Source organism: Ceratotherium simum, chromosome 35 (assembly GCF_057802395.1).
Source record: "Ceratotherium simum simum isolate JZ-2026a chromosome 35, ASM5780239v1, whole genome shotgun sequence".
In the NCBI taxonomy this organism is placed as follows: domain Eukaryota; kingdom Metazoa; phylum Chordata; class Mammalia; order Perissodactyla; family Rhinocerotidae; genus Ceratotherium; species Ceratotherium simum.
Window position 1 is genome coordinate 14,583,431 of NC_141934.1, and position 15,826 is coordinate 14,599,256.

The 15,826-nt window shown below is 56.2% G+C and overlaps 1 protein-coding gene across 2 annotated transcripts in view; it reads right to left on the reverse strand.

Moving 5' to 3' along the window:
- Positions 1-1,803: 1,803 nt before the first annotated feature.
- TRPV4 (transient receptor potential cation channel subfamily V member 4) overlaps positions 1,804-15,826 on the reverse strand; it is a 37,827-nt gene continuing 23,804 nt past the window's right edge. For both annotated transcript variants that reach the window (XM_087424085.1, XM_004429881.3), the window contains exons 5-16: positions 15,359-15,499; positions 14,411-14,709; positions 12,809-12,988; positions 11,249-11,407; positions 10,922-11,014; positions 10,553-10,626; positions 9,665-9,830; positions 9,360-9,426; positions 6,732-7,048; positions 5,318-5,445; positions 3,222-3,343; positions 1,804-2,760 (exon numbers count right to left, since the gene is read on the reverse strand). In XM_087424085.1, the coding sequence (XP_087280211.1) occupies positions 2,603-2,760; positions 3,222-3,343; positions 5,318-5,445; positions 6,732-7,048; positions 9,360-9,426; positions 9,665-9,830; positions 10,553-10,626; positions 10,922-11,014; positions 11,249-11,407; positions 12,809-12,988; positions 14,411-14,709; positions 15,359-15,499 (1,904 nt within the window). In that variant the 3' untranslated portion in view covers positions 1,804-2,602. The remainder of the gene's footprint in view (positions 2,761-3,221; positions 3,344-5,317; positions 5,446-6,731; positions 7,049-9,359; positions 9,427-9,664; positions 9,831-10,552; positions 10,627-10,921; positions 11,015-11,248; positions 11,408-12,808; positions 12,989-14,410; positions 14,710-15,358; positions 15,500-15,826) is intronic.

The window sequence follows — 15,826 nt, forward strand, 5'->3', positions numbered from 1 at the left end:
TGCGAAATTATCCTTTACCCACAGTGGGAGAACACCATAAAGTTACACCGCAAAGGCATAGATAAAGGGAAGAGTGGGGAGTCGGGGCCACTGGGGCAGTCTAGCACAGGTATCAACATCCCAACTTTTCTCAGGACCTGCCCCTCCCCATGCTCGGTCCCTGTGGTCTCTGGGAAGCTAGCGCCACCCCTGGCTCTAGCTCTGGCTTCTAGAGGTTCTGAACCTCAGGCTTTTCTCTCTCAAAGAGAGATATTATCGAATACTGAGAAGGTATTAAAAACACAGATCCTTTAATGAATCACAGAGGCTGTGAGTTAACCAGCCTTAGTGCCCTCCCTCACTTGGGACTTCCTGCTATCTGAAACAATAAATATTCCTCTCTCTTTAAGCCAGTGTAAGTGTTCACTTAGTAGCTGCCCAAAACACATAACTGTATGAACCCTACAAACAATCCTCTCTTCTTTGAAAAGCCCAGGGAATCACGTGATCTTTACAAAGGCTGTGCCCCATTTCACAGATGAGGACACTGAGGCTCAGAGTTTGTGATCTACCCAGTTACCCAGAAGGCTTGGCTCAGCCAGGGAGGGCATCCCACCCCTCCCATGGGATTGGCTCAGGCATGACACGTGACCCAAGTCCATCCAAGCAGAATGGCTCTTGGAACCCCATTGACAATGCTAGATGAGGACTCTGTGTGTGGGTTGGATGGGAATGAGGATGTAGCCCTGGGAAAAGCTGGGGCCATCCGTGGACCGCAAGGAGAGCCCATCAGCCCCCGGGGACGCAACGTAGAGGGAGGAGAGAACGGGACCTTGGGAAGGTTGGAGATTCCAGCCACCCTTGACGGTAGTACAATTAGTTCTCCCTCGTTCTCAGAGAGCTGGAAAGACTCACCTCCTTCCTGTCCTTGATTCTCATCCTTCCGACAGATGGGGACGTGGAGAAGTAAAGTGAGTCCACCAAAGTTCCCAAAATAACCCATTGCCACAGTTTGGCAGAGGGTGCAAACTGGGTCCGCAGACCCCACGCCCGGTGCGTTTCTCACTGCAGCTGCTTTGGCCAGGTCCGCAGAGCCCCATGCTTTTCTCAACCGAAGCTTCAGAGGGGACCTAAGACTCCAGCCCGGGCCAGGACCGGGCGACTGGGGAGGTCAGAGGGACGCCCAGCTAGCTGCAGGTTCCTCAGCTCCAGGGCCGAGCGGCAGGAGGGGGTGCTGTGGGGCTCCCTCCTCATGCCAGGAGGCTTGGAGCTGCCCCGGGGCTTGATGGGCAGTGGGGGGTGGACCTGGGTGAATGGCTGCCCTCGGAAGGGAAGCGGGTGGGCCTTCCGCTCCAGCTCACGGTTCACAGCCCCGCCGGCACGTGGGCCCCCTCCCCACCCCGGGCTCCACAGGCACGATCACCGTTCCAGTCACCACACCGTCCTCTCGAAGGCCACCCTCATCTTCACCATCAGCCCACTGCTGAGGCTTGATGGCTCAGCCATCTCCAGAGCTGTCATCTCCACCCCTGCTCTGCCCCTACCCAGCAGCCTGCCTACCCCCGGCACATCGTTACCCCCCACCAGCATCACTATCCCCCCCCTTCCCTTCATCTCTACCTTCCCCATCGCCACTCCACTCACACCTGCCCCTCAGGCTGCCACCACCACCACCCCCAGTCCAGCCCCCACTCACCACCCTAAACACCCCCTTGGTCATTAGTACTGCCCTCATCCCCCCACAACGGCCATTTCTTAGCTCTCCTGTCTCCCTGCTGTCCCCCCGAGCCTGTTACCACTCCCAGCACCATCGTGCCCACCGTCTCCACCATCAATGGATGAACATTTATTGAGCACCGACAAATCTCAGACCGTCTACAAAACACACAGAAGGCGTGCCCCCCCCAGGGCCCCGGCCCCCCGCAGAGCCCCACGCTGTGGCACCCTGCGGAGGCGGGGGCTCAGGGCTTGGCCGGCAGCGCACCTGGAACGGGGCCCCGAGGCCTCCGCCAGGTTCCCGTCGGGGGTGGGGTCACGCCGCTTTCCTGAGAGCAGGGCAAATAAATAATGGAGAGGCGGGTCTGGGCCCCGCGGCGCAGAGCCCTGGCGTTGGCTTAGCGACTCCATGGGAGTGAGACAGGCGGCCGGGAGCCCGGTGCCGGCGGGGAGGCGGAGCTGGGGGCGGCAGCCTGGGGACCAGAGGGTCCTGGGGCCTCCCGGGCATCTCCGCCCCGCCCTCACCTCTGGGCGTCAGAGGAGCGTGTTGGGGACAGCCCGGGGGCGCCGCTGAAACCGGCGGGTGGGGCCCCGCAGGCCCCGTGGCCTAGCGGTTAAGTGCGCGCGCTCCGCTGCCGGAGACCCAGGTTCAGATCCCAGGCGCGCACCGACGCACCGCTTGTCAGGCCATGCTGTGGTGGCGTCCCATATAAAGTGGAGGAAGATCGGCACAGATGTTAGCCCAGGGCCAGTCTTCCTCAGCCAAAAAAAAAGAGGAGGATTGGCATGGATGTTAGCTCAGGGCTGATCTCCCTCACAAAAAAACTTAAAAAGAAAAAAAGAAACGGGCGGGTGGAGGGGGTGTGGCTGGGCTGCAGGCCGGAGACCCTGACTCTGCATGCAGCCCCTAGAGGGGGGCGTCATCGGTCCTCCACTTGGGGGGGTAACTCCGCTGGTGGCCGTCGCAGCTGGGGTTCCCCACGTTGTCCAGGGGCACCACCACCTCGTCCGGGCTCGAGTTCTTGTTCAGTTCCACCACACGGGGCACCACCGAGGACCAGCGATCTGCAGCGAGCACGTGGGGGGGATGAGGGTTAATGGAGAAGGTACATGCATATATTGAGCACCTACTGTGGACCAGGCACTCCACAGGGATCTAAAGGAGGACATATTATTATCCCCATTTTACAGAGCTGGAAACTGGGGCTCAGAGAGGTCAAGGTGTCCACCCAGGAGCCCACAGTAAATGGAAGAGTCAGAATTGGAGCCCGAGTTGGAATGCCTGAGCGCCCATGTATCCCCTCCACTGTGTCTCACACTCTCAGGGGAGCCAGAGTGGGGTGCCCCAGCATTCATGAACAGCAGAGGAAACTCAGCAGGCAGCCCAGCCTCCCATTCCACAGATTTGAACACTGAGTCCCAGAAAGGGGACAGGACTGCTCAAAGCAAATTAGTGATGAGGATAGACCAGGGCCCCCCCCTTGGTGCCCCTGAGTCTTCCCCCTCTACCCCCCCACTCCACTCACCCCTCCGGAGGCGGCCCACGGTGTGCGAGAAGCCGTAATACTGGTAGTTCTCATTCTTGCCCGGGTCCTCGTTAATGATGCCCAAGTTCTGGTTCCAGTGAGACCAGTTCACCTCGTCCACCCTGGCGGTGCCACAGCAGAGAGAGGGTCAGGGGAGCCCCCACTGAGACGGCACCCTTCCCCACCCCCAGGCGGCCTCCCTGCTCCAGCCTCCCAGCACATCCTCCTTTTTGTTCTTAATTCTGGAAAATATATATAATATAAAATTTTACATTTTCTATTATACAGTCTATTACAATTATAAAATTGCTATTTTAACCATTTTTAAGTGTACAATTCAACAGCATTAAATATATTCCCAAGATTGTGCAACCATCACCACTATCTATTTCCAACACTTCTTCATCACTCCAAACAGAAATTCTGTACCCATTAAGCAATAACTCCCAATGCCCCCTCCCACCAGCCCCTGGTAGCCTCTGTTCTACTTTCTGTCCTTGTGAATTTACCTTTTCTGGACATTTCATATAAATGGAATCATACAATACGTGGCCTTTTGTGTCTGGCTGCTTTCACTCAGCACAATGTTTTCAAGGTTCATCCATGTTGTAGCAGGTATCAGTGCTTCATTCCTTTTCATGGCTGAATAATATTCCATTGTATGGATCTACCACATTTTGCTTATACATTCCTCTGCGATGGACACCCTCCTTCGTTTTTTTTTTTTGTTTTTTGTTTTTGGTGAGGAAGATTGGCCCTGAGCTAACATCTGTGCCAATCTTCCTCTATTTTGTATGTGGGATGCTGCCACAGCGTGGCTGCTGATGAGTGGTGTGGGTCTGCGCCCAGGGTCCAAACCCACAAACCCTGGGCCGCCAAAGCGGAGTACACAAACTTAACCACTACCAGACACCAGGCCAGGCCCCGGACACACTCCTTCTTGATACTCTCACTTCTTATTATCCAGACACCTTCATAAAGTCAGGTTACAGCCTCTTGGGCTCAAATTGGCTCAATATAATTTTTCCCTTTTAAAATTATTTTTTTGAGGCCAGCCCGGTGATGTAGCAGTTAAGTTTGCATGTTCCACTTCGGCGCCCTGGGGTTTACCGGTTCGGATCCTGGGCGCGGACCTACGCGCCGCTCATCAAGCCACACTGAGGTGGCGTCCCACACAGAAGAGCTACAACTCTACAACTATGATACACAACTACGTACTGGGGCTTTGGGGAGAAAAAAGAAAAAATAAAAGAGGAAGATTGGCAACAGATGTTAGCACAGGGCCACTCTTCCTCAAAAAAAAAAAAAAAAGACAGCAGCTTTCCTGCTCCAGTGATTTAAAATTATTTGTTGTTATTTTCATTCAACCTCCACTTTTTGAGCAATGGCTACGTGTCAGGACCCAGCAAGGAAGATACATTCACTGTTCCCACTTTACAGATGAGGAAACCGAGGCTTGTTAAACTGCTCGTCCAAGGTCCCAAAGCTGATAAATTACAGAGCCAGGATTTGAACTTTGGATTCAAATTGAGCAGGACTGAGCCGCCGGCCCATGCGATGGGTGCTATTATGGTCCACACTTCACAGACCGGGAAGCGGACTTTGCTGCCTCCGGGCATGACACTTGTGCTCCATGCTGGCAACCACTCTACAAAGAATGAGCCACCTTAAAAGACTCGCCCAGGGGTTCCCCCACGCAGCTGGCATTCCCCGTGCATCTGGGAACGTCCTGAAAGCCTCTGATTCCTCGGTTTTCCCTTTCAGCTGAAGCCCCGAAGCCCACCCCATTGTTTCAATAGAGGTAATGCCCTCTGATGAGCACCCCCTCCAAGGCTCTGCTTCCCCCACCAAGGGACAGAGGAGTAATGCCCAGTGTGCTGACCCGCCTCATCCACACAGCTGCCCAGGGGGTGGTGCCGTCATTGACCCATTTCATAGATGAAGAAACCAAGGCTGAGAAGTGAACCAACTTGCCCAAGATCACCCAGGAGAACTGAACTCCGATCAGGTCCACGGAGACCTCGGTGGCTCGGGAAGTTGCAATGGGCAGAAAAAGTAAGAAGTCCCGATCCGCCCAGGCTGGTTCCACCCCTCACCTGAAGCACCACCTGCGATCCGGCGTGCCGTCTGAGCTCTTGCCCACAGTCACCATTTCGCCGGAGCGGAAGGCCTTCCTCAGGAAGACTGGGAAGGAGCGCTCGATGTCCAGGATGGTGGTGGCCCACTGCGGGGAGGCGGGGGGGGCAGGCCATGAGTGAGGGGTCCCCAGCCAGCACCTACTGCCCTAACAGCAGAAACAGCGCGACGGGCCAGGGTGGGCAGAGAACTAGGCTTTCCAGCTCCCATCGCCCCTGGAAACAGGCTTGTAAACTCACACACCCACAGGGGCCTGGCAGGAGAACAAACGAGTGAAGCAGAGTCAGATGCAGGAAGGCCGCAGCCCAGGCCCCCGATACATGCCCAGCAGTCCCCACTCGGTGCTGGGAGTCACCAGGGAGGGGTGGGAACTGGGGCAAACCTGGGAGCACCTGCCCTCTCATCCACCCGAGCGCTGCCAGGCAGGAATGTGGGCCCGTCTTGCCAGGCTTCCAACTTTTCAAGAAAGACCATAAATGTGGAATTTTACAAGAAATCTCTTAATTTTAAAATTTTGCATTAAATGTTTTAAAAATATGGTAAAGCAGAAAAAATAAATCTGCTGGTCAAATCCAGTCCACGGGCTGCCAGTTTGCCTCTTATGAGTTACGCCCAATGGGGAAACTGAGGCCCAGGGAAGTAAGCGGTGTGGATCAAGGTTAAGAGCAGGTCCAGATGTTTCCCTGAGACCCAGACCTGGGAGGACGACCTTGGGGTTTTTTCTCAGCGCACCATTCCCCTGAAACGTGGGTGCTGCGTTCCTGCGCCTTGTGACGGCACTGCTTATCGTGAACCATCAGGCTCGAGACCTGCACGTGGCCCAGGTGGGTGGTGAGCCCCAGGGCCTCTGCTTCCTGGGATTGCACAGAAACCTTTAGGAAGCAAAGGCAGCAGCCCCCCTGTGCCCCCAGGCCCACGTCCACATGGGCTTCTCCTCTACGACCGAGCACGCTCAGGAAGCTACGCCTGGGCTGGTGAGAGCCCATCTGATGGGAATGCTGGGGTCGCCTGCACCCACACCAGCCTCGTCTCTGGGCCACGGTGGGGCAATGCTGACCCTCTCTGAGCATTTCCTGTGCCAACAGAGCCCACTCGGTGGGGCCGGGTGAAGCCGACTGTGTCCCGTGAGCCGGCCCACAGGTGAATCAGACCGCTGCTGGCGGTCAGGCAAGAAGCCACCTGGAAACGCACCAGGCAGCTCTGGGAAGTAGGCAGCAGCCTTCGATGCCCGTTTTACAGACAGGGAGGTGGAGGCAGAAAGAGCTGCAGTGGCTCGCACAGAGCGGAAGGCCGAGGGGGGCGGTGGGCCGGGTCTCCGCATCTTGGAAGGAGAAGGGCGGCCAGCGGGGTGGGGATGGGGGTCCCGGGCCGCACCTGCAGCTTCCAGATGTGCTTGCTCTCCTTGGAGACCTGGCCCACCGTCTCCCCCATGAGGGCGATGAGCATGTTGAGGAGCAGCACAAAGGTGAGGATGATGTAGGTGACGAGCAGGATGATGAAGACCACGGGGTACTTGGTGCTGCTCAGCATCTCCAGGTCGCCCATGCCGATGGTCAGCTTGAAGAGGTCCAGGAGGAAGGTGCTGAAGGTGTCGCTGTCGCGGCACGAGGGGTAGGTGGGCACCGTGCAGTTGGTGTGGTCCTCGCTGCACACCTTCATGTTGGCACAAGGGTTCAGGAGGGAGACCAGGGCTGTGGGAGGTGACAGTCGCTGAGTGCTGGGCCCAGGCTGGGAGGTGGGGAGCATCATTCCCATTTGATGGAGGGGAAAGCCGAGGCTTGGCGAGGGGAGAGCAGCAGCCCACGGTTACCCAGCAGGTAAGCCAAGCCTGAGGTCGAACCCGGGTCCTGCTGAATCCAAAGCCTTTGCTCTGTCCACAGACTTGCTAACAGGAAGAGGTCCCCAGGATCTAGTCCAGCGGTCCTCAACCTGGCCAACTTTCCCCCCATGGGACATTTGCCAACGTCTAGACATCTTTGGTTGTCACAACTGGAGGGGGTTGCTGCTGACACCTCGGGGGTGGAGGCCAGGGATGCTGCTTAACATCCCGCCACGTACAGGACAGCCCCCACCACAAAGAATTCTTTGGCCCCAAATATCAATTGCGCCAAAGCTGGGAAACCCTAACCCAGCCCATCATTCTTAGAGGTCGTGGGAACCTGGGACCCAGCGTTCCCGGGGCAGACTCTCTCTCATGCTCCTGTTTCCCTGCCCACAGCAGCTCAGAGAGGAAGGGTGGAAGCTGGAACCAGGTACCAGTCCTGACTGTCCTAGAAGCTGTGCTCGCTACGCCCTCGCCCCCTCCAGATATCTCAAACTGATCATGGCGCTCATCCCTTCCCGCTAAGCCCAGATGAAGCTTCAGAGTCCTTCTCAACACAGTTTAGCAGCAACAACCTGCCTCTGAACCAGCCAGGGCGGGGAGCATGAGGAGGCTGAGCCCCTTCAATAGTGGGGCATAGAAATGTCATAGTGCCTTCAACCCGAGATTACAGTGAGCAGGTTTCAACTCATATGCCAATGCTATTCAGTCGTGTACTGGCTGCTGGAACATGTGCTGAGAAGGATTCTGAGACCTTGTCTGGAATCATCAGAAAAATTGTTCTGCAATCCATTAGCAATGTCTGCTATGGGCACAAAAGTGGGGAACAGCAGCATGTGTGTCATGTTTGTGTTATGTCAGCCCCAGACGGGGGACCTTGTGGCCCCCAGCAAGAGAAGCCCTGGGACCAAGCTGACCACTGAGTTGCTACTTTAACCCCTAAGCTTCTGCCTCAGTTTCTATAATTAGGACTGCAGTAGGGCTGGACCCCTGACCTGAATCCCAAACCACTGTGGAGCCCTTGACACTGTCCAGTTCTTCCCAGTCCTCTCCCTGTACCCTGTCCCTCTCTCCCCAGCCATGTCTATGGTTTCACTTCCCCAAAATAACCCATGCAGAGACTCAGCACCATCTGGGTTAAAACAGCACCACCATCAGACGTCTGTGTCCATGCTGGTCCCCAGACAGACCTCCACAGACTTGGATGTGGCCTGGGGAAGCCCGAGTTAGCCACTCCCTTTTGGACGCTGGGCACTGGATGGCAGATCACCCATCCCTTGGGGACCAGCCCAGTGGCTTGGTCAGTGTCCTCATCCCTGGTCCTTCCCCCATGACCTGTGCCACTGACATCCATGGCCTCACGACACCATGGAGAAAGCCTACTGGAGGGAGCCAGTCCTGAGCTTTAAAAAAGAGCTGGGCTGGTAGAGTCATTACTAAAATTCACCCTTCCCTGTATCCATGCCCCCCAACGTGGCCTTGCGGCGCCCTCCATCAAAGGGCAGCGTCTATTTCCCCACCCTTTGAATTAGGCTGGCCTGGAAACTGGCTCTGGCCAATAGAGTGAGGCAGGAGTGATGCTGTGTCAGGCCGCAACCTTGAACACTTCCGCTCGCATCCTGGGAACCCTCAGGCCTCCATGTGAACAAGCCCACGTGTGCCGACTGGAGGGTGAGTGACGAGGGGTAAGAGGGCAAAATCACCCCACCGAGGCCATCCTAGCTAGACTAGCCAGCCGGCAGCTGCCCCCAGACACAGGAGCCCAGCAAGATTAGCCAATCTGGCCGGGTCAGCACAACTACCCGGCTGACCCGTAGGCCTTGAGCAATAACAAATGGTGGTGGTTTTAAGCCACTAAGTTTGGGTGGCTACTTCTGCACCAATAGCTAATATGCCAGTTGTACCATTTCCTAGCTTTTGAACTTGGGTACGTTATTTAACCTTTCTAAATCTCGGTTTCCTTATCTGTAAAAGGGATCATAAAGGCACTTACCGTACAGATTGTTGGGAGGATTAAATGAGACGGGGATGGGAAAGGACTCAGCCCCGAGCCTGGCTCACAGTGACAACTCAACAAACGCTGGTCATTTTCCTCCACACACCAGGGCTGCTGGTCCAGTCCTTGCACCGCCCCCGCCAGCACCCCACCTGCCCCCCTCTCCCGGGCACCCCGAACTCACCTGAAGCATAGCCGATCATGAAGAGCAAGTAGACCAGCAGGAAGCGGAAAAGATCTTTGAAGAGGATCTAAAGACCCCAGCGGGATTATGGAGGCAAAGTTGACACAGGGTTTTTGCTTTCCCAACTCCTCCATCCCCAATCTTTCCAGCTCCACCCTGTCCCTCCCTGATGTCCAGGCCCTGCTGCGACCCCCACAGTGGCCCCCGTCCTCAGGTCCGAGGGCACCGTCTGCACACGTAAGATGTGCGTGTGGGGTGTGTGGCTCCCCGCAAGGACACAGTCCAGAGGGTCCCCTGCCCCATACCTTCTGGATCATGATGCTATAGGTCCCCGTCAGCTTCAGCCCGCGGGTAAAGTAAAGGGCGTTCATCCAGCCCAGGACCAAGGCAAAGACCATGACGGCCAGGTAGGCCTCAATCCCTGCCAGGTAGAGGGCTGCCGAGACGATCACCAGCACAGAGTAGATGAAGCTACAGGGCAGCAGAGACAGGAGAGGGGGCAGAGGGGACGATGAGGCCCTGGAGGGGGAGACATGCCCCCAAGCCCTCCAGGGTTCCAGGACATCCCAGTGCCTTCTAGACCCCCAGAAGGGAAACAAAGTGGATTCACTGGGTCCCCAGCATTCCGTTAACCAAAACTCTCAATTAATTGGCAATTACTGTGTGTGTCATGGCCCTGAGGCCCTACAAGATCCCAAAGTGATGCCCTTTGGAATTGCTGGAGAAAGATTCAGTGGTGTTCGGTGGAGATTTTGTGGCTAAGTGAATTTCATTGTTCTCCAACTCTAAGGGAAAGGAAAAAGATGTAGCACCCGTGCAGTAACTCATCCTGTGCCCTAGGCAGACATCATTAATCAAGCACAGCACTCTTCCCCACTAAACACAGCCACAGCCTCAAGATTCTTCTCACCAGGGCACTCCAGGCAGACATTAGCAATCAATCACCAGCAGAAGCAGTTAAATTATTTCTATCTATGGTGTGTATGGTAACTTTCTAGCAACCAGAATCTTGCTTTAGCCAGAAGACTCTATTGTTTGACATTGGCCTTGTCCTGACTTCGGGCTATAGCTGTCCGGGGCTGGGTGAGTTCACTCCTCATAGAGTCATCCCCCCGCCCCCTAATCTGGAGGATGTCCCAATGCAACCCCACCTTCCTCACCCAGACGCTGCCAGCCCAGGGACCTGTACTCACTAGAGTAGCTGGAAGGAGCCATCGATGAAGAGAGAATTCACTCCAGGGCATTTCTTCATGAACAAGTCTTTGATCTGGAAGCGGGGAGGAGGCACGTGAGGGGGTGCACCAGGGGCGCAGAGGGGGAAAGAGGAAGGGAGAGAAGAGAGGGAGGCAGAGCGGTACAGAGAAAAGAGGATGGACTCTTTTGTTGGGAGAGGAGGAAAAACAGAGACGGAGCTGAAGGAGGCGGAGGAAGGACGTGGAAGGGGGGACGTAAAAGGAGGAAGGAGAGGAGAAGGAAGAGAGGAGGAGAGGGGAGCTAAAGGAGGTGGAGGGAGAGGAGGAGGAGGCCGGGCAGGGTGGTGGGGTTGGGGACCGAGCACTCACGTTGGTGAAAAAGAACAGGACCCCGGTGAAGAGCGTGATGATCTCGCCGGCCAGCCTCAGGTAGTCCACCGTGGTGCGGTAAGGGTATGGCGGCTGGGGCAGGGGGCACACAGGTCCTCACCCAGCCCCTCCGACATCTGGCCCCAGATCCAGATGTTCCCCACACCCCAAACATCTAGACCCTGTGGAGCCTCCTCCCCCACGCTCGTCCCCCTGGGTGTTGGGGGGCACCTCCCGGTCCTGTTCCTAAGCTTCTCCAGTCCCTCGCACAGGAGGCCCAGGAGGACCCGGCTGTGCCCCAGTTCCTGCCCGGCTCCGGCCACTCACAGTGCCCTCCAGCGGCTGGTAGTAGGCAGTGAGCGTAAAGATGACCATGGCGCACAGGTAGGAGACCACATTGATGTAGAAGGAGACGGCCCCGAACTTGCGCCACTTGTCTCGCAGGAGTTCATTGATGGGTTCCACGGCTAGCATCTCGTGGCGGTTCTGTGGGAGGCAGGGTGGTCGGGGGCCACCTTCCCAATGTGCGGCATCCGGGCAGGCTGACTCCAGTATGCCTTCCCTCTCCCTCTGCCCCTAGAGAGCTTTCTCCTCCTAACCCAGTCCTCAGTGACACACAAGGATTCACAGGGAACTGGACGGGGATTCAGAATCAGCCCCAAACTCTGGGTCAGCATTTGAGTCTGCCCGATTCTGCCCCAACTTACCTTTCCAGCCTATTCTAGAGTGGGAGACTCCTTAAAGAACATCTATTCTCATGGTCCCCAAACTCCAATCTGTGGATGGTACCGAGCTGCTGGCAGCAAAATCACCCATGCAGCTTGCTAAAAATATAAATCCCTGCGCTCCAGCCTCAGAAATTCTGACTCAGGAAGTAGGATTGGGAAATTTAGCCCAAGGATCAAAAACACTTGACTCAGCACAATTTACCAATTCTGAACCCAGGGCAGACATCAGTAATGGAGCCCTGCACAATAGTTCTCTACACAATTCCCTAGGCAGACACTACCAATCAATCAGAGTCTGCACCAGAAATGTGAAACCTCCAGCCACCCCTAATCTAAATCAAAGCAGTCACTAATTTCAAAGATTAGGGAAGTGAGCTCCAGCAAGGGAAGGCATCTGTCCAGGCTCACAGAGCTGGGCTGGAAGGGAGACCGTCTGCAGCCAGGCCCCAGCATTTTCTGCCCCATTTGTATAGCATCCTGTCCCTTTAATGACTTGAGTTTCTTTATAATCGTGGATTTGTGCAATAATGTAGCCAGAAAGATGCTATTGCAGTGTTATTCCTGACAGTTAAATGCAGACACAAACCCAAATGACCAAGAATAGAGGAACAGTTAATTAGAATGTGGCACATTTACATGCAGCAATGATATTGCAGGAGAATATTCAATGGTGTAGAACCATGTTCGCAAAAACTGCTAAGTGAAGAAAAGAGCTTTCAAAACTTCATATAACAACTACTAACGATAATAGCTGACACGTAATGTTTACTCTGTGCCAGGCTGTTCTAAAATGAACTCATTTGCTCTTCCCAACAACCCTATGGAACATGCTCTATCCTTACCCCCATGTCACAAAAGATGGAGGGGAGACTCAGAGACGTTGGGTGACTTGTCCTGAGTCACACAGCAGGTAAGTTACAGAGCCAGGATCCCGACCCAGTCCTGCCTGCCCCTGAAGCCCGACCCTTACAGTCCCCCAATTTCCCCCAGTGCCAGACGCCGTTCTGGGCGCTTAATACACACTCTCTTTTGCACTTAGCCCACAGATCCACCGCTTTGGGCCCCAGAGGCCTGGGCTCCCCCTCCTAGACCCAGGGCCCCTCCCTGCTCTCAGCTGCACCCCCGCTTCCCTGGGTCCCCTCCCTGCCCTGGCACCCACCTCGATCTTGCTGTTGTACACCAGGATCTCCAGCACGGAGGCCTCTTCCCCGCACGTGTCCAGGGAGGAGAGGTCGTACAGCGAGGAGTACACCGGCCCGTAGGCCCAGTCCTTGAACTTGCGGGACAGGTGCCTCGTGTCCTCATCTGTCACCTCCCGACGGATGATGTGCTGGAAGATCTGCACGGGAGGAGGGGCCGTCAGGGGCTCCCGGGGGGAGGCCCACTGCTCGGCCCCTCTCATCGGAGGGGCCCGGAGCAGGGTGCAACCCCGCAAATGGTGCCTCCCGGGAGAGCGGGATGGAGAGGAGGGAAATATTGACTGCGTGCCGGACCCTTTCCTGTTTAACTGTTACTCTTACCGTCTTGGTTTACAGATGAGCAATGGAAGCTCAAGAAGGCTGTTCCCTGGGGCCACACAGCTGAGCCAGACTGAACCAGGCCAGCCTTGAAAATTTCAACTGTAATGAGTCTCTTCTTTATGTAATTAAACCAGCAATTAGTCAATCTTATTAATATGTTAATTCTAGTAATAATTATCATACTCGGTCCTGCCCATACCACTCCTACTGTCTTTGCTTAGACACTGAGGAACAGAGAGGGGGTGGGAATTGCCTGAGGCCACACAGGTTAGCAGGGCAAAGCCAGCATTGAAAGCCAGGCCTTTTCCACTGCCTCAGGACTCTGGTATAAACTGCAATTTTAGTAATTTTTGCTATATTTTCAATAGAGCAATAATAATCCCCACTGTTTCTTGAGGACTTACTACCCATCCCGGGTTCTTTGCTTGAAGTGGATCATCTCATTTAGTTGTCAGAACCACACGATACCATGGGGCGCTATTATTATCCCCATTTTACAGATGGGGAAACTGAGGCACAGACAGGAGAGGGGAGAGGCCTGAGGTGACAGGCTGGGAGATGGCAGACAAGGCCTTGGACTCACGTGCTCCCGACTCTAGAGCACTCCAGTTTTGGTTCTCAGCCAGGGCGATGTGCCCCCTAGGGGACGACTGGGCAATGTCTGGAGACATTTTTGGTGTCCCACGTGCTGGGGGGTCCCACTGGCATCTAGTGGGTGGAGGCCAGGATGCCGCTAAACATCCTACAACGCACAGGACAGCCCCCACCCCAGAACCACCCAGCCCCAAACATCAATAGTGGCCAGGCTGAGAGACCCTGTTCTAGGCCCTGTGCTGTGAGGCCCAGACAGGGGAAGGAACTGCTGCAGGGCCACTCAGCAGGTTAGGGGCTGAGTCAGGACCCCATATAGTGGAGTATATGGCAGTAGGGCAGGGCTGGAAACTTGGGACTCAGTTTTATATCAGTGGCTTGTCCTGGCTGGTGGGAGTGGAGGGAGGTGAGCATCCAGTGGGGTGGGATGAGGAGAGAGGCTCTGGGATGAAGTTGAGTAGGTTGGCTGAACACTAGGGAGCCATAGCAGGTTCTTGAGCTGGGACATCTGCACCCTGGGGTTGGTATGATGGGAGGTGGGTGTGCATATTAATAATAACGAACGCCAGCAGCGGCACCTCTGTGTGTGTGTGTGTGTGTGTGTGTGTGTGCAGAGGGCGGGCCAGCTGTGCCCCCGGCCCCGTGCTCACCCCAATCTTGCCCGTCTTGGCGGCCATCATGAGGGGCGAGAGGCCGTCGTTGTTGAGCACGGCCTCCAGGTTGCTGTCGGGGAAGAGGCGGGCACACTTGAGCAGCAGCAGGTCGTACATCTTGGTGACGAACTTGGTGTTCTCGCGGGTGTTGTCGGCGATGGCTACCAGCGCGTGCAGCACGGTGTTGCCCCGCGAGTCCTGCCGCCGCATGTCTGCCTTCTTGTGGGGGTTCTCCGTCAGGTAGTTGACGATGTGCGGCTGGTTGGTGCAGGCGGCCAGTGACAGGGGCAGCTCACCTGCAGGCCGGGGGAAGGGGGCTCAGCGCAGGGCCCGGGGGGCTCTGCCTGCGGACGCCCGGGGGACAGACAGCGCGCCGTTGGACGCAGTGCCAGCGGTCACGTGAACGTGTCCCATGGCGATCACACATTTCTGTGGTGGTGCCAGGGAGATGGGTGTGGCTCTCGGGGCACAGCCATCGATCTGGAGGCTATGAGGGATCCTGTAAGGACTGTGTCCCTGAACCCCAAATCACAGGCGCCTTTAAGCAGGGGTGAAACTCAAAATCTTTCCCTGGTCCGACTGGGACACGGCAGTGCACCATTGGTCCCGGCAATCTGACCGCTCGTCCCAGTTTAAGTCAGATTAAAGGATGCACTCGACCAGGTGTGGGGCTGACACCCCCTCACAGCCCTAGGGTGCTCACGATCCCCATTGTACAGATTGGGAAGCCGAGGCTCAGGGAAGTGGGGTCATGCTCCGTCCCTCAAGGGCAAGACCTCAGTGACTAAGATCAACGCGTGGCCTGGGTACAGGGCGCCGTCTGGGCCCGTGGCCAGCATGGCCCTGGGCGTTTGGGGAGGGGTCAGGGCTGTGGACATCACCATGCAGCCCCCAGCCCCCAGCTCCTCCTCTGTGTGTCCCCAGCCCCACCAGGCGCCTCCTCACCAAAGTAGAAGTACCCTCCCTCGTCCTTGGGCTGGAAGAAGCGCCCCCGGGCCTGGGCGTGGACGTCAGCTCCTTGGGCCACGAGGAGCTCCACGTAGTGTTTGCAGCGGCGCTCGATGGCGATGTGCAGGGCGGTCTGACCTGCGGAGGGGGTGGGGACAGTCACCCGGGGCTCCGGCAGGGCAGAGACCCAACCAGGCTGGAGGGGGCGGGTGCAGAATGTGGAAACCGAGTGGAGGCTGCAGCGGAGGCCAGAGCCGTGGCCGCGTCCACCCACGGGCAGCAGGTGGACCTGCAGACAGTCCCCAGACGGAGAATCTCGGAAGCCTGAAGTTCTGGGTCTGCTGCATCATGGAAGCAGAATTTTAAGCTCAAAGGATATCCAACTTGTAGCATCCCCAATCTGGGAACTTTTCAGACTCACAAGAGGCTTCAGTCGTGGAGGAAACATCAGCATCACGGTCTCAC